At 39.7% G+C, this 24,256-nt stretch overlaps 2 protein-coding genes across 2 annotated transcripts in view; both read left to right on the forward strand.

Annotated features, from left to right (window-relative positions):
* The first annotated feature begins 11,281 nt into the window (after positions 1-11,281).
* Positions 11,282-12,409, forward strand: LOC139455008 (mesocentin-like). Its single transcript, XM_071236596.1, has one exon. It carries the CDS (start codon positions 11,282-11,284, stop codon positions 12,407-12,409), a length of 1,128 nt encoding a protein of 375 aa, XP_071092697.1.
* A 7,887-nt stretch (positions 12,410-20,296) lies between these two features.
* Positions 20,297-24,256, forward strand: part of LOC139475131 (potassium channel subfamily T member 2-like) — a 46,025-nt gene continuing 42,065 nt past the window's right edge. Inside the window, exon 1 of the mRNA XM_071258393.1 lies at positions 20,297-20,346. Within this exon, the coding sequence (XP_071114494.1) occupies positions 20,319-20,346 (28 nt within the window). The 5' untranslated portion in view covers positions 20,297-20,318. The remainder of the gene's footprint in view (positions 20,347-24,256) is intronic.

The following is a 24,256-nucleotide window of genomic DNA, read 5'->3' on the forward strand; positions in this document are numbered from 1 at the left end:
CGTGGATCGATGCTCATGATATTATTCACTGGATTGTCTGGTCCAGACTCGATTATTTACAGACCGCCATCATATAGCTGGAATATTGCTGAGTGCGGCGTTAAACAACAAACCAACCAACCAAGTAATTCAAAAGCCTTATGTACATTGTGTTGTATACATTTCAAAGTCATATCAAGGAGTTTTTTTATTATTAATCATGCATCACAATCTGCAGTATTCCTGTTCTGTCATTGCAATTTATATTGTTCAGTACCCATGATACAAGGCACATCCCTAATGCTCAACAACTTCTGTAGAAACCTAGGACTTAGCAGATGAGTTAGACTTTGTCATTGATAAACGCTATGAGTGAGTGAGTGAGTTGGGTTTATCGCCACTTTGAATAGTATTCCAGTCATATCACTGTGTATCAGCTTAATGTGGGAGGAAAACCCTCAGTGATACAGGTCGTAGGCGTTTGCAGCTTTGGTGAAGCCCATGAGCAGGGCTAATGTGCTGACAAACCTAGAAACTTAATCAGGGCCAACCAGGATTTGAAGTAAATGCTATAATCGTAAGAGGTATTTGCCAACCTATCGCAAGATTATTACCATTTTCAGTGTTAGAAAATAACAGTTTTAGTCCACTAGTCCTTATGATGATAACATATAGCATAATCCTTAATAATGGCAATTTTCTACTAGTCCTTATAATACCTTAACTATTGGGCAGTTTGGCAAGGACTAAAGGACTAGTGCCAATTTCTATCGCTGCATTATTACAATTATATCACAATAGGGTTTTCAAATATTATAATTCAGTTGCAAAGTATCAATACCTTCGATAATTGCTCTAGTATCTTCACAGGGGGCATGTAAGAGGTACACACTCAAAAGACAAAAACGCACCTTTTGTGTGATTTAGAAACAGGACAACTACTTTCTCAGAAGTAATCTTGAAAATAATTTATGCAGTGGGGATACTTGACAGGATTCCTGTGAAGAAGGGGAACTGTATAATATTATAATGATATTGCCATAAGACACACGGCCATAAAGCATGTCATGTCCCAGTGTTTGTGGAACATATTGGAGGTACTACGGCTGTTTGTTTGTACTGGAAGATTGAGCAGTTAATACAGTGATAGTTGACCTAGCACTTAACACTATAAACCCCACACCAGGCTACACTGTAGGAGGGGTGCATTATAAGGAACACTGTAATCCCCACACCATATCCCACTGTAGGAGGGGTGCATTATAAGGAACACTGTAATCGCCACACCATAATACTAAACCCTCAAAATAAACTTTAAAACGTCAAGGCCCTAGGCGTATTCCTAATCAAAACAGACCTAATTAAGCGCATCTAAAAACTAATTAATCTACCAATCCAAAATCCAATAAACATACAAACACCCACCTCACCCGGCTCCCTTAGTTCCCTCCTCCACCCACCTCGGCATTTATTCCAAATTTAAAAATTCCAAAAATTCAATATAAGCAACCCCTAAAAGCCCCCTCTTGGGTTGCACACACCACTTTCAACCTTTTCCGAATACACTAAATGGTCCGGCCAGGCCTGTGTGCAAAATACGCAGTCGGAAAGCGCACGTTAAATCTCCAATATCAGTCAGTCAGTCACCCCACACCATGTCACACTATAGGAGTGTAGATTAGGAACTAGATTTGAAACGATACGTCGGTGCACTGGTGCATAATGAGTGTTCCTGCGACGATATTATACATTATAAGTTTTTTTCTGTGTCAATACAAGATGATTCACTTGCTAAAAGAAATAACCTACTACTTGTTTCATGACACCATGCATTTCTATCTGTCAAATATCACGAAGTGTGATGTTATTAGGGGTTCAAGTTCACAACTAAAAATGGCCGCTACGAACATGTCTACAGCTAGATTAACCTTTTGAACCCCTTCTAAAATATTTCCAGTCAAGAAGTTTCCACGTGATTTGATGTAAGTATGTGTATTACAATACGTATCGTGACCTATGTATCGTGATACATATTGTGTCATGACTTTGCTGTATCGTTTCACCCCTAATAGAAACACTGTAATCCCAACTCCATATCACACTATAGGAGGGTAGATACGAACACTATAATCCCCACACCATATCACACTATAGCAGGGGTAGATAGGAACACTATAATCCCCACACCATATCACACTATAGGAGGGGTAGATAGGAACACTGTAATCCCCACACCATATCACACTATAGCAGGGGTAGATAGGAACACTGTAATCCCCACACCATATCACACTATAGCAGGGGTAGATAGGAACACTGTAATCCCCACACGATGCCACACTATAGTAGGGATAGACAGGAACACTGTAATCCCCACACCATATCACACTATAGCAGGGGTAGATAGGAACACTGTAATCCCCACACCATATCACACTATAGGAGGGGTAGATAGGAACACTGTAATCCCCACACCATGCCACACTATAGTAGGGATAGACAGGAACACTGTAATCCCCACACCATATCACACTATAGCAGGGGTAGATAGGAACACTATAATCCCCACACCATATCACACTATAGCAGGGGTAGATAGGAACACTATAATCCCCACACCATATCACACTATAGCAGGGGTAGATAGGAACACTGTAATCCCCACACCATATCACACTATAGCAGGGGTAGATAGGAACACTGTAATCCCCACACCATATCACACTATAGCAGGGGTAGATAGGAACACTGTAATCCCCACACCATATCACACTATAGCAGGGGTAGATAGGAACACTGTAATCCCCACACGATGCCACACTATAGGAGGGATAGACAGGAACACTGTAATCCCCACACCACGCCACACTATAGGAGGGAAGCAGGGTTTCCCTTGACGCAGAATTCTTGCGTATATGACTCTCAATTAAGGAAAAATACGCCCAGAATTAAATGACTGCGTCATGACTGACGCAATTTCAAAATATCTATGTTGTTGTTTACCAGCTTTGGAATGAAAATATTACAACTACTAACCTGAACTTAATTTATAAACATTTTCTGAAGACAATATATGCAAACGTCTTAAAATTTACGTCTAGTTTTTAATTATTCATTGTTTTTAGAAGTTACATAACTTCGCATAACACCACTGCCACAGGCTAATTTGCATAGCCTGTCACATGACCAGACTTTTCTCTCATTAAACAAAACTCTAAAATCAGAACAGCCGGGGGCTTTACATATTGTTTTGCATAATTATATAGATATGCTCCTAAAACTGTGCGACTGTGAGGTACACGGCAAAATATATTTATTCATCAAAGTGAACGTAACTCTCACACTCTGTCTCCGTGTGGCTTCGATGACAGCATGTGATGTAAACAAAGGAAAACTCAGCAAATGGACAAGGTTTTTCACGTTTTGGCATATTTTCTCGCTAAAAGTTAACCATGACATATGTTTATCTAGTTGTGTAGACTCGTAAAAAATGAAACAGAAGAACATATTATCATTGTTGCGGTGAATAATGTGATTTGGCTCGGTCACAGTATGTGGTTAAGCGGAACCTATGAAACGGGGTAAACTGAGGTTGTAAGTATCGAAGGGACACATGTTTTTGCTGAAATTTAGGCAAACATTATTGAATGAAATTTTAAATAAAATTAATAAAATAGATCACAAACATAAAGGTCAGATATACAGAGAACACATTTTTATTACCAGATAGTGTAACAACAGGATTAACTTGCGTAATTCAATTCGGATTTGTTATGCTATTTCCGATGACGGATCATGACAGCCTGAAATGAGACTGAAGAAAAGTGTGTGCGTATTATACACAAGAGATATTTTTTTCAGGATTTAATTGCCCATAATTAGGGGCGCGTATTATACACGAATAAATATGGTATGTATGAAATATAAAGCTTTGGGCGTGTTTGTTGTTGCTAATAAACTGTATTCTACCGGAAAATATTACGAGTGTTCACAATTTTTCAGTTCAACTTCACTGTTGATAGATAATACAAGATATCTAGATAAAAGATGTAAATGAGTTAGTGGTATTAAATTATAATCTGACATGAAATGTATTTTAATATCCATCCATGATTAAAAATTATGTCTCACATTTGAGACTGATGTTATTTATTCATCCTGTATTAGTGTCTCTGTAAATTGTTTCATGAGCTGTGAAGTAATTAAAGATTGTGAAAAAATAAAACCAACAAACTTTGTTTTTCATTCATATATCCTTTATTTCTCTGTAGTGCAATCAGCTGAGAACATTAATTAGCACTTGTTAACTTAAACTAAAGACATATAATATTCAAAAGATACTTTAAGTGTAACATTAACTGTGAACACTTTAAATTTCATTAATCATACAATAAAACATTTGACCCTCAAAATATATTTTTGACTTCCCAAAATTCATAGGCTGAGTCAAGGTGACTCTCAGATGGAGTCTAGGGGGAACCCTTGGGAAGATATGAGCACCGTAATCCCCACACCATGCCACACTATAGGAGGGAAGTTATGAACACAGTAATCCCCACACCATGCCACACTATAGGAGGGATAGATAGGAACACCGTAATCCCCACACCATGTCACGCTATAGGAGGGAAGATACGAGCACTGTAATCCCCACACCATGTCACACTATAGGAGGGGTAGATGGGAACACTTTAATCCCCACACCATATCACACTATAGGAGGGATAGATACGAGCACTGTAATCCCCACACCATGTCACGCTATAGGAGGAGTAGATGGGAACACTTTAATCCCCAGACCATGTCACACTATAGGAGGAAAGATACAAGCAATGTAATCCCCACACCATGTCACACTATAGGAGGGGTACATAGGAACACTTTAATCCCCACACCATGTCACACTATAGGAGGAAAGATACAAGCAATGTAATCCCCACACCATGTCACACTATAGGAGGGGTACATAGGAACACTTTAATCCCCACACCATGTCACACTATAGGAGGGAAGTTACGAACACTGTAATCCCCACACCATATCGCACTATAGGAGGGGAAGTTACAAACACTGTGATCCCCATACCATATCGCACTATAGGAGGGGAAGTTACAAACACTGTGATCCCCACACCATGTCACACTATAGGAGGGAAGATACAAACACAGTAATCCCCACACCATGCCACACTATAGGAGGGAAGATACGAGCACAGTAATCCCCACACCATGTCACACTATAGGAGGGAAGTTACGAACACTTTAATCCCCACACCATATCGCACTATAGGAGGGGAAGTTACAAACACTGTGATCCCCATACCATGTCACACTATAGGAGGGAAGATACAAACACAGTAATCCCCACACCATGCCACACTATAGGAGGGAAGATACGAGCACAGTAATCCCCACACCATGTCACACTATAGGAGGGAAGATACGAACACTTTAATCCCCACACCATGCCACACTATAGGAGGGAAGATACGAACACTTTAATCCTCACACCATGTCACACTATTGGAGGGAAGATACAAACACAGTAATCCCCACACCATGCCACGCTATAGGAGGGGTAGATATGAACACAGTAATCCCCACACCATGCCACACTATAGGAGGGATAGATAGGAACACCGTAATCCCCACACCATGTCACGCTATAGGAGGGAAGATACGAGCACTGTAATCCCCACACCATGTCACACTATAGTAGGGGTAGATAGGAACACTGTAATCCCCACACCATGCCACACTATAGGAGGGAAGATACGAGCAATGTAATCCCCACACCATGCCACACTATAGGAGGGGTAGATAGGAGCTCTGTAATCCCCACACCATGTCACGCTATAGGAGGGAAGATACGAGCACTGTAATCCCCACACCATGTCACACTATAGTAGGGGTAGATAGGAACACTGTAATCCCCACACCATGCCACACTATAGGAGGGAAGATACGAGCAATGTAATCCCCACACCATGCCACACTATAGGAGGGAAGATACGAACACAGTAGTCCCCACACCATGCCACACTATAGGAGGGAAGATACGAACACTTTAATCCCCACACCATGTCACACTATAGTAGGGGTAGATACGAACACTTTAATCCCCACACCATGTCACACTATAGGAGGGGTAGATACGAACAACTGAGTGGATTATGATTACACCTTTTTAGAAGCTGTAGTATGAATGAAGACTAGAGTTAACTCATGGATTTCAACTTCTGTTCTCTAAATATGAAGTTCCATATTTACAGGTCATCCACAATGAAAGTAGGAGCTGTTGTGACAAAGTAGCGTCACCAGAAATTTGTTTGTCAGCAGTGATAAAATGTGGTTATGGTGATGTCATTTCACATTTACATCTGCGATGTCTGTATTACGTCATCCGTGTCAACAGTGTTGTGTGTAGGTCATTACTGAATAACATTGTCTGTATTGTGTGCATTGCAGCAATAAATGATGTCAGCATATCCACAATTACGTCAACAATGGTGTCTGCAGTGTTTTACAACAACAATGGTGTCTGCAATGTCAGCAATGCCACAGAACGAGTGTGTCAGGTCTTATTACATGTGTGCTTCATATGTGCTTTTTTAGCTGGCTTATCTTTATATTGAAGTCACTGCTGTATCACCCCATGGCTTGTTTGAAAAGAGGACTAAATTTGTCAAAAGTATTATTACAGTTAAATGGTCTTTCCTGTTAATGCATCATTTATTCCTGGAGACAAATTTGCTTTGTCCTGTTTATCATATTTCGATGATGAAAAAGTAATGAAGGGATTTAGATGCCCTGTCAGTCACGATTGCCCTGGTACACATTCTTGACACGATCACCAGCTTTTGTATACCATTTCCTACTGAAGAGAGGTTTATCCCTAAGTTTGAATATGAATTTTGTTTTACACTGTGAGCAATTTGCCGCAATATCCTGACAATAAATAATCCAGTCGGGTCAAGCCAACTTGTAGTTGAAAGTGTGATCCATGCCATTTGGGAATGATGACATGTACCAGGTTTCACTTTGTAGCCATCCCATCCTCATTAAACCGTTCCTCACTAGACAAGCTACCCATGAAGATCGGGGGTAGAGTAGGTCTTCATTTGCCGTAAAAGGCGACTATGCTTGTCGCTAAAGGCAACTAACAGGATCCAGCATGTAATCATATCCCAACTGTGTGGATCAATGCTCATGATATCAATCACTGGACTGTCTGGTCCACACTGGATTTTTACAGACCACCGTCATATAGCTAGAATATTGCTTAGTGTGGCATAAACAATGAACGCATGAACAAACAAACAAACAAACATCAGACAAGCATCATCTTCCCGAGACAAGTGAGTTAACTGACTATAAAAGTCCAGTTTCCACCCTTGCCGAACTAGGCTGGTATTATAGAGTTACATTTTGGCTGGACTAACAAGTCTATGGATAGTCCAGCCAAAATCGCGCAACAAAATCGAAATCTGATTAGTAAACTGTCATGCAGATTTCGGTCTGTTGCAGGATTTGCAAAACATGTGCACCCGCCAACTCGTTGTCAACACATATTTTCTTAATCTTTTCATGTTTTTAATCAAGGTGCTCACGTGATTTGGTGCACTTCGTGATGTAAGACTCATTTTATGACAATATAGATCTTGATTATTGATGAGATCACTTGACTGGGCACCACCATTTTGTTTGAAGCAAATGCAAGTGATACAAGAGGTGGAATCTGATTGATCATTGGGGCATAGAAGGGACATAACTTGTAATAGTCACTGGTGGCGCTACGATCGAGCCCAAGAATTCCAGCCTAGTTCGGCAAGGGTGGAAACTGGACTTTAAAAGCCAGTTAACTTTCTTGCCATGGGAAGATGGACAAGCATGGGATGCTCAAGGGATTGATTCTGCCCTGGAATCCCAGCAAGGTGTTCGTCACTCAAATGAAAAGCTATCCATAGCAATACGCTTCTCAAACATCAACATGATGCATGTGCCAGTGAGCATGGTGAGTTCCACTGTTTAAAAAACGGAAATTAATACGATGAATTTTTTCAGCCTCAATTGTTCCTTTAGCATGTCGAGTCCATTATATTTCATGTCATCTTGCCACATCGGTACGAAATAATGTTTATTTCTCCGCAAAGTTCTGTTATTTTTTTATTCAGGTCTAAAAACATGTTTCATAGTGTTCAATATTAAGACTGTATTAGAATAGGATCAGCCATCCATTGCCTGTCATAAAAGGAGAATAATTTGTCATGATCAAATAACTTTTAATTGCACGTCAAAGTACCTCACCTGCCACCATAATAATATAACATGATAAAATATCAATCACTGTTTTGTCTGAAGAAAGACAAGTTCTATGGAAGAACAACTTCTTTATTACAATTATTGAGACGTTTTGGTGTAGATCGTAACACCTTTATCAAGCAAGTGATGGATAGTGCTTACTTACTTACTTACTTACTTTGGAGATTTAACATGCGCTTTCCGACTGATGCGTATTTCGCACACGGGCCTGGCCAGGCCTTTTAATGTGTTTCCGAAAGGGGCGAAGGTGGTCTGTGATGGATAGTGCTGAACAACATAGGTATATATACTTATTAACATCAATGTTCATACAGTAAATTGATTGATTGACAAAGAGGGCTGATGAAGATAATTGGAAGCCAGTGGATTAATTGGTTGGACATAGGGATTAGGTGATGGTAAACAGGCGGGATGTAGTAGCCTTGATCTCTGTTCATTGCTGGCTGGATCCTTTTGATGTAGATGGCTTCTAGGAGTTTTCTGATTTTGTAGTCTGACTGATTGTTGGCCAGGACCTGATGTTGTTCCACTGGATGTTGTGGTCAGGGTGGGTTTGGGTGTGGTCGGGGATGGCTGATTTTGAGTCATTTTTTTGTACTGAGCATGCTAAGGTCTTTTGTTCTTTTATTCTAATGGGTAGGGGCCTGGATGTTTCACCTACATAGGAGTCGCCACAGTCACATTGTATGTGATATACGACACCAGCTGGGTCTTCTTTCTTAGATGTAGAGGGCCTGCCATTGGCATTACTTCCACCTACTTGGCAAGACAAGATCCATCAACAGACACATGGCCTTCCCATGGGAGCTGTTCATCCATAGAACTTGTCTTTTTTTATTCACACCAACTTCTAAATGCCACTGAAAGAAGTTACTGTTTTGCCTGGTCTGGTCAAGACTCAAATGTATCCCTCCATAATAAAGCTGAAATGTTACTGACTGAGGCCTTAAACAGGGTGAAAATTAATCCTGCAATTAAGGGGTCCTTGTCAAGTTTAGACTTCTAGATTTACATGATCAAGGTTTTGTCTGGGAATTTAAACTTAGTGGCCAGGCAAAGTTAGGGGGAAATTGTAACTTTGTTTTTTAAGTTTTATTTACTTAAGAGATATTTTATTATTATAATTTGAGATTGCACTCAATGCAATATTATAAAGCTAAACAATAAAACCTCTTATTGCCCTGTTATCAGTGAAATATAAGTTAGAAATATTATGAAAAGGATTTCTTAGAGATTTTTTTGGTTATTCCAATTTGGGAATTCTTAATGATATTTCCTGTAGTCTTGGGGCTGAATCTCGGCCTCTTAGCCGGTCTAGATAAATCTTTGGATGATTTAGTATTTCTGGGGACCCCAGTTTCAAGCTCTGTTACTCCAGGACTAGGCTGACATTGAGTCCCAGAAATAAAGTTACATCTACAAAATATATATATATTCAAAAGAATAAATAAACTCTTAATAGAGAGCAGAACAGTGCTAAATTTAGAGCTGCGTCAATCTAGACTTGCCAAAGCATTCTAGACTTCAGTTTTCATTTTTGCCAAATCTTTCTAGATTTGAGTATTTGTTTTGAATTTATTCTCTTGGGTCTGAACAACAGACTACACCAGGACTGTAGGACCCAATCGCAGGTTCTATTATAGTCTGTGCAAGTATTCACATCCATGCATGCAAATATGTTTGTGTGTGCAACTACCGAATGTCCCTGACGTGGCAGAGTTGCGTTAACATGTTTAAGGTGTGCATCTTTTTAAGGAAATGCTACTATTGCCAGACAATTGCAGAATGCACAAGCTGACTATCCACTGTTACAGATAAGCAACATTAATAGTTCCTGGTGATTAGTTTATTTTACCTTGCATGTCCTTCTTCCTTGACATAAACGATTATGTAACCACCACTTCACAGGTCACGCAACAGTCATGACCTTTCCTCACTATAACACCAAGTATGGGAGACACTCACAAATACAATCATAGTAAACATATTATGATTATTATCTCAGGATGATTGTTTGAATTTGTTAAAGTGTATCATTATGTTTGGCCTTGATTGTGGTCAGATGATAAACTCAAACATGCCTTATAATGAGGTCTTTTCTTTAACTGAGTGATGACAAGTGCTGCATAAGCTTCAGTTTAATGCTATTAAGTTGGATAACGGGTGATAGTTATAAATCATATTGTGATGTTTACAAGTGCAGTATGATCATTATGATGACCTCAGTTTTGTAGAAATTTTTGATGAGGTAGGCACGAACATAGATAACAGACACATTTGGTTTATTGTCTGTTGACGTGTTTTGGGGATTATTTGTTTTTTCTGATTTGGATATATGAGGTGAGAGCTGGTTCATGACAGTCATTGTTGACTTGACAGTGTGGGAGACAGGACAGTGTTAGATGGGCAAGCATTGCTACTGGACACACCTGCATTGGTCAACAAGCTGCCCGATGTCCAGTTGAATCCTTTACAGAGTAAGAGTACTAAGTACCAATGTGGTGAGGTGGTTCCTCTTGTAGAGAAAAGCCTGTTGTCTGACTGCAGCTGCACTGTTCCTTTCTCAAAACATATTACAGTCTGCAGATTATTGTTGTTAGGTGACAGTGATTAAGGTGGACTTGACTTCAGCATCAGCACTTCCATCACAGCAGTGTAGAGTGTGGTGGCTATACTTGATAGCAAGTCCCGCAGTACAGTTACTGCAGTACCATACTCCATGTGTCCAGTGTGAATCCAGAGTGATGAGTGGGTACAAAGTCAGTCATATTGGTCCTGATTTGTCTGAAGTTAAGGTCGTAAAAAGTGAAATAGATGGAGAGAGTGTAGAAGATGAAGCAGGCACCTCTTCAGGAAACTGTATGACTGGATTATTTGGAAATAATTCCTGTGAAAACCTTTCCAGTTTTGGTGACCACATTTGTAGTGATTGTGGTGAAGGTGGTAGTGATATTGAACACTTCTCCATGCCCAGTGAAAACATGGCAAAAGATGATGAAAACCTTCATGAGGATGGTGAAAACATTCTGAAGAATGATGAAAACTTGCCAGAGGATGAGGAAGATAACTACAAGGATGGTGAAGACTTTCAAAATGATGGTGAAAATGTGCCAATGGATGGTGAAAATGTACTATCAGATGGTGCAATCGGTCCAATGGATGGTGAAAATGTACTACCAGATTGTAAAATTGATCCAGTAGATGGTGAAATGTGTCCAATGGATGGTGAAAATGTACCTACAGATAGTGAAATTTGGCCAGTAGATGGTGAAATCTGTCCAAAAGATGGTGAAATCTGTCCAGTAGATGGTGAAATGTGTCCAATGGATGGTGAAAATGTACCTACAGATAGTGAAATTTGTCCAGTAGATGGTGAAATCTGTCCAAAAGATGGTGAAATCTGTCCAGTAGATGGTGAAATCTGTCCAGTAGATGGTGAAATCTGTCCAAAAGATGGTGAAGGCTCTCCAATAGATGGTGAAGGCTCTCCAATAGATGGTGAAATTTGTCCAATACATGGTGAAAATGTGCCAACAGATGGTGAAAACATTTCCAGTGAAGTTGAACATGTTTCCACAGATGTTGTGAACAATGAGTGTGAGGCGGATGATGAGTGTGAGGCACACAGAGTTGGTGATGCCAGGCATGAAGAGGAGCAGACACACCACTGGCATGTCAACTGTACTTCAACGTCAGCTGACAAGCAGGAACCTTCTTTGAAAGACTTCACAAATGAAAGCACTTCAGCCAATACATTTTGTGAAAATATGACTAAGAAATCCACAGACATGGACATAGAGAGTGCAAGCATTAAAATGAAAAGGAAATTTAAGGCCTGTGTTGACGACAGGCCTAATTCTGTCCGATGTGACGATAGTAAGAAGAGGCGAATGGAGAATGTGGAAACTCAAGGAACTTGCGGGAAGGAAAGTGGCAAAGATGTTAAAAGATCTGGAAAAAAACCTGAAAAGGTGAAAGTTCTGTTTGCATCTTTCAGGGGGAAGAACAAGATGTCCGATAAAGGTAAGAAAGTTGTTCAGTGCACTGTGGGTTGTGGACAAGATGAACATGTTCAGCCATTGTTTGCTTCTTTCATAAGATGTACTTGAAACATGCAGCTATGTACAGGGATCAAAAGTCTGCTTCTCCCAGACCAGTAAAATTTGAGAAAGACTTTTAAAAGTGACCTTTCCTTGTGGGAAACAACTATTACTGTTAGGTAATGATGGCAGCTCTGTAGCAAATTGTTTATGCAAACTAGTAGTCAGTCATACAGACCCTGATACAAATATATCCAATACAGCCCATCCAAGTCTATAATGTTTGGCAAGTCTAGATTACTGCAGTATCAGGCTGAAAATGAAGAGAGTCTCTGGGCTCCTTTTTATTATATTTTTATTAAGATACTTTAACAACTGTTGTTTTTTTGTAAGATATGTTAATTTCAGAGACTAGATGTTAGTCTAGCAAACTAATGAACGTAATGAGTGAGTGATTGTTGTTTTACGTCGCCTTCAGCAATTAATTCCAGCAATATCATGGCAGTGGACGCCAGAAATGTACTTCACATATTGTTCCCATGTGGGGAGTCGAACCTGTGTCTCTGGCATGACGAACAAACACTTTAACCACAAGGCTACAGTAAATATTAATTGCTAGCCGTGTGATACGGGGGTTCTTTAGTAACATATGGTAGTGCTGTTCAGTGAAACCAGCAAATTTCTGGAAACTGCTTCTGAAAACATATAATTCTTCCTGAACATTATGTAACTGCTGTTTACAGAAGCAGTGATAGCTCACTTGTCAGATAAGCAAGGTTAGTTGGTTGGTTTGTTGTTTTATGCCACACTCAGCAATATTCCAGCAATATGACGGCGGTCTGTAAATAATCGAGTCTGGACCAGACAATCCAGTGATTGAGATCATCCGCATCAATCCACACATTTTGGATCGATGACATGCTTCAACCCAGTCAGCGAGCCTGACAACCCGATCCCGTTTGTCGCCTCTTAAGACAAGCAGAGTCGCCTTTTACGGCAAGCATGGGTTGCTGAAGACCTGTTCTACCCCGGATCTTCATGGGTCCAGATAAGCCAGGCCTAAACAGACTCAGTTATATCTTAACACAAAAGCGTACTAACATAAACTGGACTGATCTTATATATACACCCCAGAATGTATTGGAAACAGAGGCTGCTCTTTACATCATTATTTGGACAAGTGACGAGGGATTAACAACACTCAGCTATATCTATGTGGATTGTAATATGCTAACCACATAAATGGTTTAAATATAGCATGAATTATAAGGACAAAGTCTCACTTCAAGCCTAACTCACAGTAGAATACATTTCGATCCCAGATGCGTGGATCCATGCTCATGATATCAATCACTGGATTGTCTGGCCCAGACTCGATTATTTACAGACCGCCGTCATATAGCTGAAATATTGCCGAGTGCGGCGTTAAACAACAAACCAGCCAACCAATCATGATAGATGGTAAGGTGAAGCAGGCTTGGGCCTAATAGGGGCTGGCTAATTGAAAACTTCGTGAATATAATTATTACTTTTTGAAAATCATATTCTGTGCCAAAATGTTTGCATACAAACTTGGCTTTTAGCATGATGTTTGGTACATTTTAGTGTTATCATATGAATATTATTAGCTGAGCTCACTAGACCGAACAGAATTTTACTAGACTCGGGCTTTGGACTAGTGTCTATAGTTGTCCCCCCCCCCCCGCGCGAAAGCGCGAAGCGGGGGATATAGTATTCACGTCCGTACGTACGTCCGTCCGTCCGTCCGTACGTCCCACCTGTTTGTTGCCGCGATATCTCAAGAACTAAACACTGGATTGTCTTCATATTTGGAACTATGGTGTATATACAGACTCTGCAGACACTAGTAAGTTTTGGTGACCTTGACCCCATTTTCAAGGTCACAGCAGGCAAATCTACTTTTGGAGTTGGAAAACGGTGTTGCCGCGATATCTCAAGAACTAATCGCTGGATTGTTTTCATATTTGGAACTATGGTGTATATACAGACACCGCAGACACCAGTCGGTTTGGGTGACCCTGAACCCATTTTCAAGGTCACAGCAGGCAAATCTGCTTTTGGAGTTGGAAAACGGTGTTGCCGCAATATCTCAAGTACTAATCGCTGGATTGTCTTCATATTTGTTACTATGGTGTATATACAGGCGGGGGACATTTCGTCTATTTGTGACAAATACTTGTTGCAGACTGAAGTCAATACAGATTAAGATGTGAATCTGTACTTGGTCATGATGTGTAGACGTGTTGTTTCATGTGTCATGCAGTGTCTGAAATAACTGCCGGCCTGTGGCTAGGAACTTTTCTGTCGTGATGCTTGAAATTTTCCTGAACCTGCCCAATTGTCTGGCAGATAATTTTAAGACTTTACATATTTAGTTTTACTATGACTCCTCATAGATTCCCAAGTAATTTTTGCAGTATTTCTACTGAATCAAGACGTGATTTTGTCTCTTATTTTTCGTGACTTTTAAATATTTATGGTGTCTGATAGGGACAGGTAACTTTGAAGATAGGCAGACAACATTTATGGGTTTTAAAATTATTTCAAACACTGATGTCATCGTGTAATATATCAAGTAAATTCATGACCAATACATATGTGAATCATCAACAACCCATAAGTGAAAAGTACTTTTAGCCCTGTTGCCCTCTGTCGTGCTGAGAGTTTTTATTTACTGCTGTTACATGGGTCCACTGGGGTCTCACTTGAGAACCTCCTCTGTCAACACTTATCAATGCAAGATGACAGTTTCTGCTGCATAGCCAGATAGCTTTGTGAATTACTTCTTTCGTAACTGTGTATCCAGGGTTTTACTTTGACTTACAAAGCTGGGGTTCGAAGGAACTCCCAATAATTCATTTTGGGGTTCTTGGAGGATATATGATGATCTTTTAAAGTAATAAATTGGTGTAGTGTACTGTAAGATTTGATAATTAATTTAATTACAGGACCTGTATATTTCTTGTCAAGAATTAAGTGCAATAAATATGGTTGTGCATCCCTCGGGGTATTTGTCAGCGTCAATTCTAAACATTGCTGTGTACTGGACAGACATTTCTGTGGCGTGTAAAACCCTGACTATCAAAGTGATGATTTAATCCATTGTAGATGATTTGTTAATTTGGCAGTATATTTACTCAAGTATATAATTTACCAGACCACATGCTCCATGCCCTAGTGCTTATTTACTGCCTATATGGCCTAGGAGGTGGTGTGTGAGACTGAGATGTGGCCTCTATGTAATCAGTGCTGGGTGACAGTGGCCTCTATGTAATCACTGCTGTGTGAGACATTGGCCTCTATGTAATCACTGCTGGGTGAGAAATTGGCCTCTATGTAATCAGTGCTGTTTGAGACATGGCCTCTATGAAATCACTGCTGGGTGAGACATGGCCTCTATGAAATCACTGCTGTGTGAGACATTGGCCTCTATGTATTCAGTGCTGTGTGAGACATTGGCCTCTATGAAATCACTGCTGGGTGAGACATTGGCCTCTATGAAATCACTGCTGGGTGAGACATGGCCTCTATGAAATCACTGCTGGGTGAGACATGGCCTCTATGAAATCACTGCTGTGTGAGACATGGCCTCTATGTAATCACTGCTGGGTGAGAAATGGCCTCTCCGTAATCAATGCTGGGTGAGACATTGGCCTCTATGTAATCACTGCTGTGTGAGACATTGGCCTCTATGAAATCACTGCTGGGTGAGACATGGCCTCTATGAAATCACTGCTGTGTGAGACATGGCCTCTATGTATTCAGTGCTGTGTGAGACATTGCCTCTACATAATCACTGCTGGGTGAGACATTGGCCTCTATGTAATCACTGCTGGGTGAGACATTGGCCTCTATGTAATCACTGCTGTGTGAGACATGGCCTCTATGAAATCACTGCTGTGTGAGACATGGCCTCTATGTATTCAGTGCTGGGTGAGACATGGCCTCTATGAAATCACTGCTGGGTGAGACATGGCCTCTATGTAATCACTGCTGTGTGAGACATGGCCTCTATGTATTCAGTGCTGTGTGAGACATTGCCTCTACATAATCACTGCTGGGTGAGACATTGGCCTCTATGTAATCACTGCTGGGTGAGACATTGGCCTCTATGAAATCACTGCTGTGTGAGACATGGCCTCTATGTAATCACTGCTGTGTGAGACATGGCCTCTATGTATTCAGTGCTGTGTGAGACATTGCCTCTACATAATCACTGCTGGGTGAGACATTGGCCTCTATGTAATCACTGCTGGGTGAGACATTGGCCTCTATGTAATCACTGCTGGGTGAGACATTGGCCTCTATGTAATCACTTCTGGGTGAGACATTGTCTCTATGTAAACAGTACTATAAAAAGTCTTTTTGTTCCACAATTGCAAGCAAGTTGATTCTTTCTTATCGAAGTTCAATGATATCTGTCATCAATTAATAAGAATCCATTTGTGTATTTATCAGAAACATGACAACCAAATTAAAAGGTTGTTATGAAAAGAATATATATCTTCATATGGATGCATAATCAGTTTGGATGTTGTGATAAATGACGTGAAAGTATAATGCAGTGATAAGGTAGTAACAGGCCTCCCCGATAATAGCATGGTGTGTCCTATTAGTTGAGCTGTGGCCATTACCTTGAATGGTAGGAGGAGGACATATGCAGCCAGCATGAAGCAATAACAGAGCACAGTCACTATCCTGAAAAAAAATACCCATTTGCTGTTTCAGGGAGCAGTTATTAAATATACTGTTAGATGAAATAGATTCAGTCTTAAACTTCATGTGCTATCAGTAATTTGATGTTCTCCCACAAAGATTTATCTGCTCAGAAGACCCCTGGTTATGCATGCAGCATAACATTGAAGAGGTTAGATTTATGTCTGTGTCTGATGGAATTATTGCATGAACTTTCTGATTTAGTTGACAAATACTGCAAACATTTCTGACTGTTTTTATGACTAGCATCTCATGACTCAGTCAGTATATATCATATATCCTGTTATGAATCTGCCAATAAAGAGGAGTTTATGTTTATTGCCTAGGGGCAGTTACTTAGCAGCCTTAGGATGTTTTTGTGATTGTTTACTGGGGATGGGTGTTGGAGGTTAAAATGTATCACACTATTTTACGATGCACAAGGTCGTATTGTGATACGTATAATAATATATTGTATAATTCTAAATTTTTAATTCAAAAGCAAACACCAGTGTACGAATTTAAGTTCAGAAATGGAACAAAAACAAATTGCGCACTTTTTTGTGCACTATACACGCCATAATGAATTGTGATGTTTTTCCCCAACGCAAAGACATTACCCTGAGCACTTATCACTGGAAATACAATGTCAACAAATCTGTACTGAATCTTGTAATTACGCTGTCTCGTTAAAAAAAACTGTTCATTGTATATCTGGATTTATGTTTGTAATGTATTTTTTTCAAAGTTTCATTCAATATTTTGGCGAAATTGTGTGTGATGTGATCGGTAAATCACACATCTCACTGTTATTTACAGCAACCATGGTCCGATTATCGCTATTGATGCTTTGAACGAACTTAAGTTGACAGATAATGGATACATATATAATTAGTGCCATATTTGTTGTAGTTTGACTATTACATGTCAACATAAAGTTTTTAAGAACGAGAGCGTGGGCGCCTTGGTGGTGACTGGTCAAATTGTTCCATCATAAGAAATATCCAGCAATAGCGATCAACTGTTCCAAAGCGCAAAGTTTATGGATATTATTATTCTAAATATGTACAGTAAAAGCTGCAACTAAAATAATATGATATTGGAGTATATTATTCCTGATAAGTATTATTTGGTCGTTTTAACCGAATCGCCATGAGATTGGGAGAAAACGTGTGAAAAGCTGACTGCTGTTTCCGGCTTAGCTCACGAGAAAATACACACAGTAAACTCAATCTCTGTATGTAACACATTATGCCTAACAGAACAGGAATTACAATTTAAACAGTAAATCAACATGTCCAGTGATGTCTTATAGCAAATTTGTACTGAACCAAGTTTGTTGTCACCCATTCACTGATACCTGAATTTGCTGAAGGGATACAATGTCATTTTTTTCTGTGCATAAAACTTTTTTTAATTTCTTTCAAAATACTGCATACTCATTTAATAAATATGCACGGATGCACGCTCCCTGTATTTAGCAAGTGTATAACATTAAACACATGATAAATTCGCATTTTTAAATCATCCAATATACTGAACATTAAAATATTATTGTGATGTGCATCGTGGAAAGAGTGAACCTCAGTATACCGATATACCGGTAATACCAAGCACCCTTATTGCTTACTGGAAGACCCATGAAGATTCCGGGGTAGAATAGGTCTTCAGCAACCCATGCTTGCCGTAAAAGGTGACTATGCTTGTCGTAAAATGCCACTAACGGGATCGGGTGGTCAGGCTCGCTGACTTTGTTGAGGCATGTCATCGATCCCAATTGCGTGGATCGATGCTCATGATATCAATCACTGGATTGTCTGGTCCAGGCTTGATTATTTACAGACCACCGTCATATAGCTGGAATATTGCTGAATGTGGCGTTAAACAACCAACCAACCAACCATGCTTACTAGAGTACTGGTGTAAATCTTACTCTACTTGTCCTCCGATATTGTAGCTGGTCCTGTTTAAACAAGACAAAAGTGTTTACCTTTTATGTTTTCTGTCAGTTTAAGAAAGTTCCAATGTGTAGCAAATTGAAGCATTGGGAAATGATTCAAAATTATAGCTCTCAAGGGCTACTCGTCACTATCGGAGGACGACCATCACTGGATTTTTACTTGTCCCCTGCACAATTTAGTAGTCTCTGTTTAGCAGACTAGCATGAATTTTGAAGGTTGGTTTGGGGGGAAAGCAGTCAGTGAAACATGTCCTTGTTCAAGGTCAAGTCATAACCATACTGATCATGTTTATAAAATCAACAGTGCTGAATGTTTTAAGATTAATATACACCTGGAAAATTGTTAAGTAATTCCTTTTTGGGGAGTTCACACCAGGAAATTATCTCAACCTGCTCAGAGGACGACATTCAGCCCCAAGTCTGCAGCAAATGTCAGTTGAATTCCCAAATTGAAAATGTTTTGGCTTTATAGAAGTGAGTTGTATTTCACTGAGAAATTTTGAGCAAAATAATGTTGTTGTTTTTTCCAAATTGTCTGCCATTAGGGCACTTAGTTTGGAATTCTGGGTAAACCCCTGCCCCTATAATGCAATGAACTTTTAAAGGTTGGTGCTGATGTGGATAATAGGACATTTTCCTCTTTTTCGTGTGTGGACATGAATTTTTGGATTTACAAGGGAACATGCGTGTAGGTATTTAGTGTCGAGAAACTCAGCAGTTGTGTCAGTGTCCATGACAGATGACATCACTTTCGAGTTTCATTTCCCTTTGCTTGATATTTGCTTGATAGACATGATAGAGAGGCAGCTTGTTTGTTGCTGATGGAGGGAGTCTTTTGCCCCAACACAAGGACTGCTTGTGTTACAAGTGTTCCTGATCTGATTGGCACATTTTTCCCATGCAGTGTCAGTGTTCATGCTCCAACTTTTCCACCATCCCTATTACTCAGCTGTTATGAAATGTGGAGTCAGTTTGTGAATGGGGTTATTGTGGTCCAGCCACTCGTTTCACTGAACATGCTGAAGCCCGTCATCCATTAGCAACATGTGTGTTTCTTTCTCTTTCTCCCAGCCAAATGGGGGTGAGGGGGACTCCAGGAGTTACATACTGTTATGCATCATGTATTGGGTCTGGATTGAGTACAGGCCCACTTTTGAGTGTGGATCTCAGGGTTTCTGAGTTACATGGATCTGACTAACAATGGGATGACAGTGATTGTTGGTGATATTGCAAGGGGCAAATTTTGTGGCAGAATTTGTTGGACATTACCAGAATTTCTTTGTGTGATTTGGAATATTCATCATGACAATGAAAAAGCGTCTGTATTGGGGTATGTACTTTGCTTTAGGAATGCAGATGCATGCTAATATTAACTGTCCTGGTGACAATTTGAAAGTTACCAACGTCCTCGTCATTCAAAATGTTGCAACAATTTGTTTCATGATGAGAATAAATCAAACTATAATTTTTGAAGGCAAGAAGGTGTATGTAATTTGATTTTGAGAGTTTTAATGCCATGCTTTTGTTTTCATACAAATGTGTTTGGAAGCTGTGGAATTATTTCTTGGACCAAGGGAGTATGACTTAGTCAACATCCTGCTCTCAAAACATACAAAACTTGTTACTGAGGATAATCCCTAGAACTATGATGATGTCTTCTAAAGTACTGAAAATAATTACCCTCACCCAATGCATAATTTTGGGTGACCCTGACCCCATGGCCTTGTACATTAAATTGTCTATCCTCCCTGAAAAGACAAATATGCCAAAGCACTTTATATTTTATCATACATTGTCCATTTCTTCATGATGACACTGGGGGGGGCACGGGTCGCCCAGTCGTCTAAGGCGCCGCGATTCACTGTGCAGAGTTGCGTCCCTTGGGCACGCCAGAAACCTATGATTGTGGTTTCGAATCCCGGTTCGCCCCGATGATGTTTCTAGGTTTGTCAGCAGCATACCCGTGCTCGTGGGTTTCACCGAAGTGGTAAACGTCTGAGACCTGCATCACTTCAGGCTTTCCTCCCACATTAAGCTGACACGCCGTGATATAACTGGAATACTGTTAAAAGCGGCTTTAAACCCAACTCACTCACACTCACACTCATGATGACCCTCAAATACATATGTATTGTTTTTATGACTCTCCCTTAGACTGTCATATTTTTTGGTGACCCTCCCCTGAATCCCTCTGCCACCCATCTTGATTAATGTCCGGTCCTTAAAATGCGATCCAAAGAGCATGCTGTGTTCAACTTCAAGTGGGGGAGGTCGGGTAGCCAACTGATTAAAGCGTTCGCTCGTCACGCCGAAGACCCGGGTTCCATTCCCGACATGGGTACAATGTGTGAAGCCCATTTCTGGTGTCCTCCGCCGTGATATTTCTGGAATATAGCTAAAAGCAGCGTAAAATCATACTCACTCATTCACTCAACTTCAAGTGATGAGAAGAGGTGGCGATGACACCTGCAATTGTACACTGCTTCTGTACGACCTTGGGCTGTACAATATACATGTCACAATGGGATACGTATCTCAGTTACCTTGCTATGTGATACATGCAAATTGGAAAGTGACAAACATGAGTCAACTTTATCTGGCTTGATGAAAAGTCTTGATGTTCATACCATCAGGGTACTTTAGAATATATTTTCAAGCATTTCAACATGATTAATGTACCATGTCCTTCCATGTCCAAAATAACTTATACCGTATTCGACGTAATAAGCGCCCCGCTCTAATAAGCGCCCACGTCAAGATTTGCTAATATATTGGCTATTGAACAATCCCAATTCGCACCCCTTCCGACCCCTATTCGCATATAATACGCACTCATGTGTCATGTGCACCCTTTATAATTGGCAATTAAATTCTGGAAAAATATATCTGTCGTACATAAACATTTCAGGCTGTCAGCATAAACCACGAAATTTATCTTTCAACTCCAAAATAATATTCTAGATAATAAGAGCCCCCTATTTCTAATTTTGAGAGCGCCCAGGGCGCTTATTACGTCGAATAGGGTATACATAATGTCTGGTTTTGTATCAAAAGGATACTCATTTTGTGTAGCGCAAATGTTTAAGCAGTATAGAAAAGTGGCAAAAGTAACTCTGAGACAGCCTGCTAACATATTTGCCTAGTATTAAGGGACTGTAAAGTCTGACCTTTTAGCCTATGTTATAGGTATCACTATTGGCTAGAACTAGAAGACTTTACAGGTTAATCTCTAGCTCTGTTCAGTGTTCAGTGAGTCGTTACAAACCAATAAGATTCATTGCGCTTGTTTTGAGAATCTTAAGTAACCCGTTGAGTTATGTCAGCCTGGAGAGGTGGTGTTTACTGAGTACCCATGCAGGGTCACCTGTCCCCCTGCCCATTACTTCAGTGAACACGTACATCCAGGGGGAATGAATCAGCTTGCACAACCCCAGGGCAGTGCAGCTCCAGGGCCTCTTGGTTATGCATGCAACAATAACATTGGAGTGGAAGAGGTTAGCTTTGTGCCTTTGTCATCAGCAGATGAAATTATTGCATGGACTTTCTGAAAGTTGACAAATACTGCTGTCACTTGTGTCTGTATTTATGACTATCATCACCATTGTGAGCATATATGCTGCTATGAATCTGCTAATAAAAAGGTGTTTATGGCTGTAGTTTAGAGGCAGTTACTTTGCAAGCATTTTAAATTTGTTGGTTTCTGGGTGGAGGGATTTGAGGACTTACAAGTATAAAATTTCGCAACTCATAATATTCAACCATTAAATGTTGTGTCTTTGTAGAGGTGACTTGGAGTTCAATATAATGCTTTTGAACTTAGTGTTATGCCTTGTTAAAAGCACTTTGAGTTTCAGCATGTTTAGAAGTGACAAATCTATTTATATAATCACAATTTTCAACCTGATAATTAGTTTTTTCCCAATTTACCTTTCAAGGTAGTTTGAAGTTCTAGATAAAATCCCTGCATATATTCCAAACTTCCACGTACCCTTTGGAAGAATCTGCAAATGACTGGGGGATAATATGTGAAGGAGCAGACGACGTATGACGATCATGATGATGGAATAGTTTCAAATTGCATCAGGACATAAATGATTTAAGTTTATGTATTTCAGTATGAGGATGGCACATTCTAAACATCCAACATTTTGAAAAAAGTGCTACTTTGCCATGTGTATTTAGAAATATTAGAGGTGATAAAATAATTTCCAGATGCATAAAAACACTCTACACAGTGAAAAAAAGGATGTTTCTTTGTTTTGAAAAATAATGATACTTCTTGGATATGATGGCTATTAACCAGTATGCTTACAGTCCATCAGCAGCTCTGTCGAAGCCAGGCTAATCCAAATATCTGACTCTCGATGTTTCACAGCTTGCTGTGATTACATGCATGCACCAGTAGAGGTGTGCGATATTACTGGTATACCTCAATATGAATTACCAATGAATATGTACCACAATAGATTTGGAAAAAAACGTTATATTGCATTTTTCAAAACCCAATACCAATTACCAATGAATATGTACCACAATAGATTTGGAAAATACTGTTATATTGCATTTTTTTAAACTTGATTATTTATAGATGGTGACTATATAGCAGGAATATTGCTCAATGTGGTGTTAAACAAACAAACAAACAAACAAACAAACAAAATATCCCTAATGTAACAATTGAACTGAACTGTGTTCATAATTATACTTCTTTGAAACAAAGTAAAGAATGGCATTCTTGTTTCCTGGTTCTGGAGATATCATGATATACTGATGTGTCAGTTAGTTGCAATACAATCTGTCCAATATGATACACATCGATACAATCTCCCTGATCTGTTTGTAAAACATACATGGTGCCTTCCCTACGTACTGCAATAAATTATCGTACGGTTCTTACCGAAACATGGCATTGGCGATACAAGTGGTGCTCTTTATCATCCCATATATGGATAGTCCCTTTGTGGAGATTGATCATGTATTAATCAAGATGATTCAATACACACTTTAAGCATTCCTTGGATGTCAGTACTTCAGGGAATTATGTCTGTCTATTGGTAAGTCTTGCATATTCTTATCAATAATGTTTACGTTCTATGAATCATAATACGCGGCTTGCTTTCAATTTCAAAACCCTGGACCCCCGTGGTGAACACGTGTTGATCAGAGTTAACTATTGTTGACCAGTGTTAGAACATGTTAACTGATTTACTTACGTCATACTTCAGTTAACCTAAGTTGCC

Source organism: Haliotis cracherodii, unplaced genomic scaffold, assembly GCF_022045235.1.
Source record: "Haliotis cracherodii isolate W230 unplaced genomic scaffold, xgHalCrac1.p SCAF_1, whole genome shotgun sequence".
Taxonomy (NCBI): Eukaryota; Metazoa; Mollusca; class Gastropoda; order Lepetellida; family Haliotidae; genus Haliotis; species Haliotis cracherodii.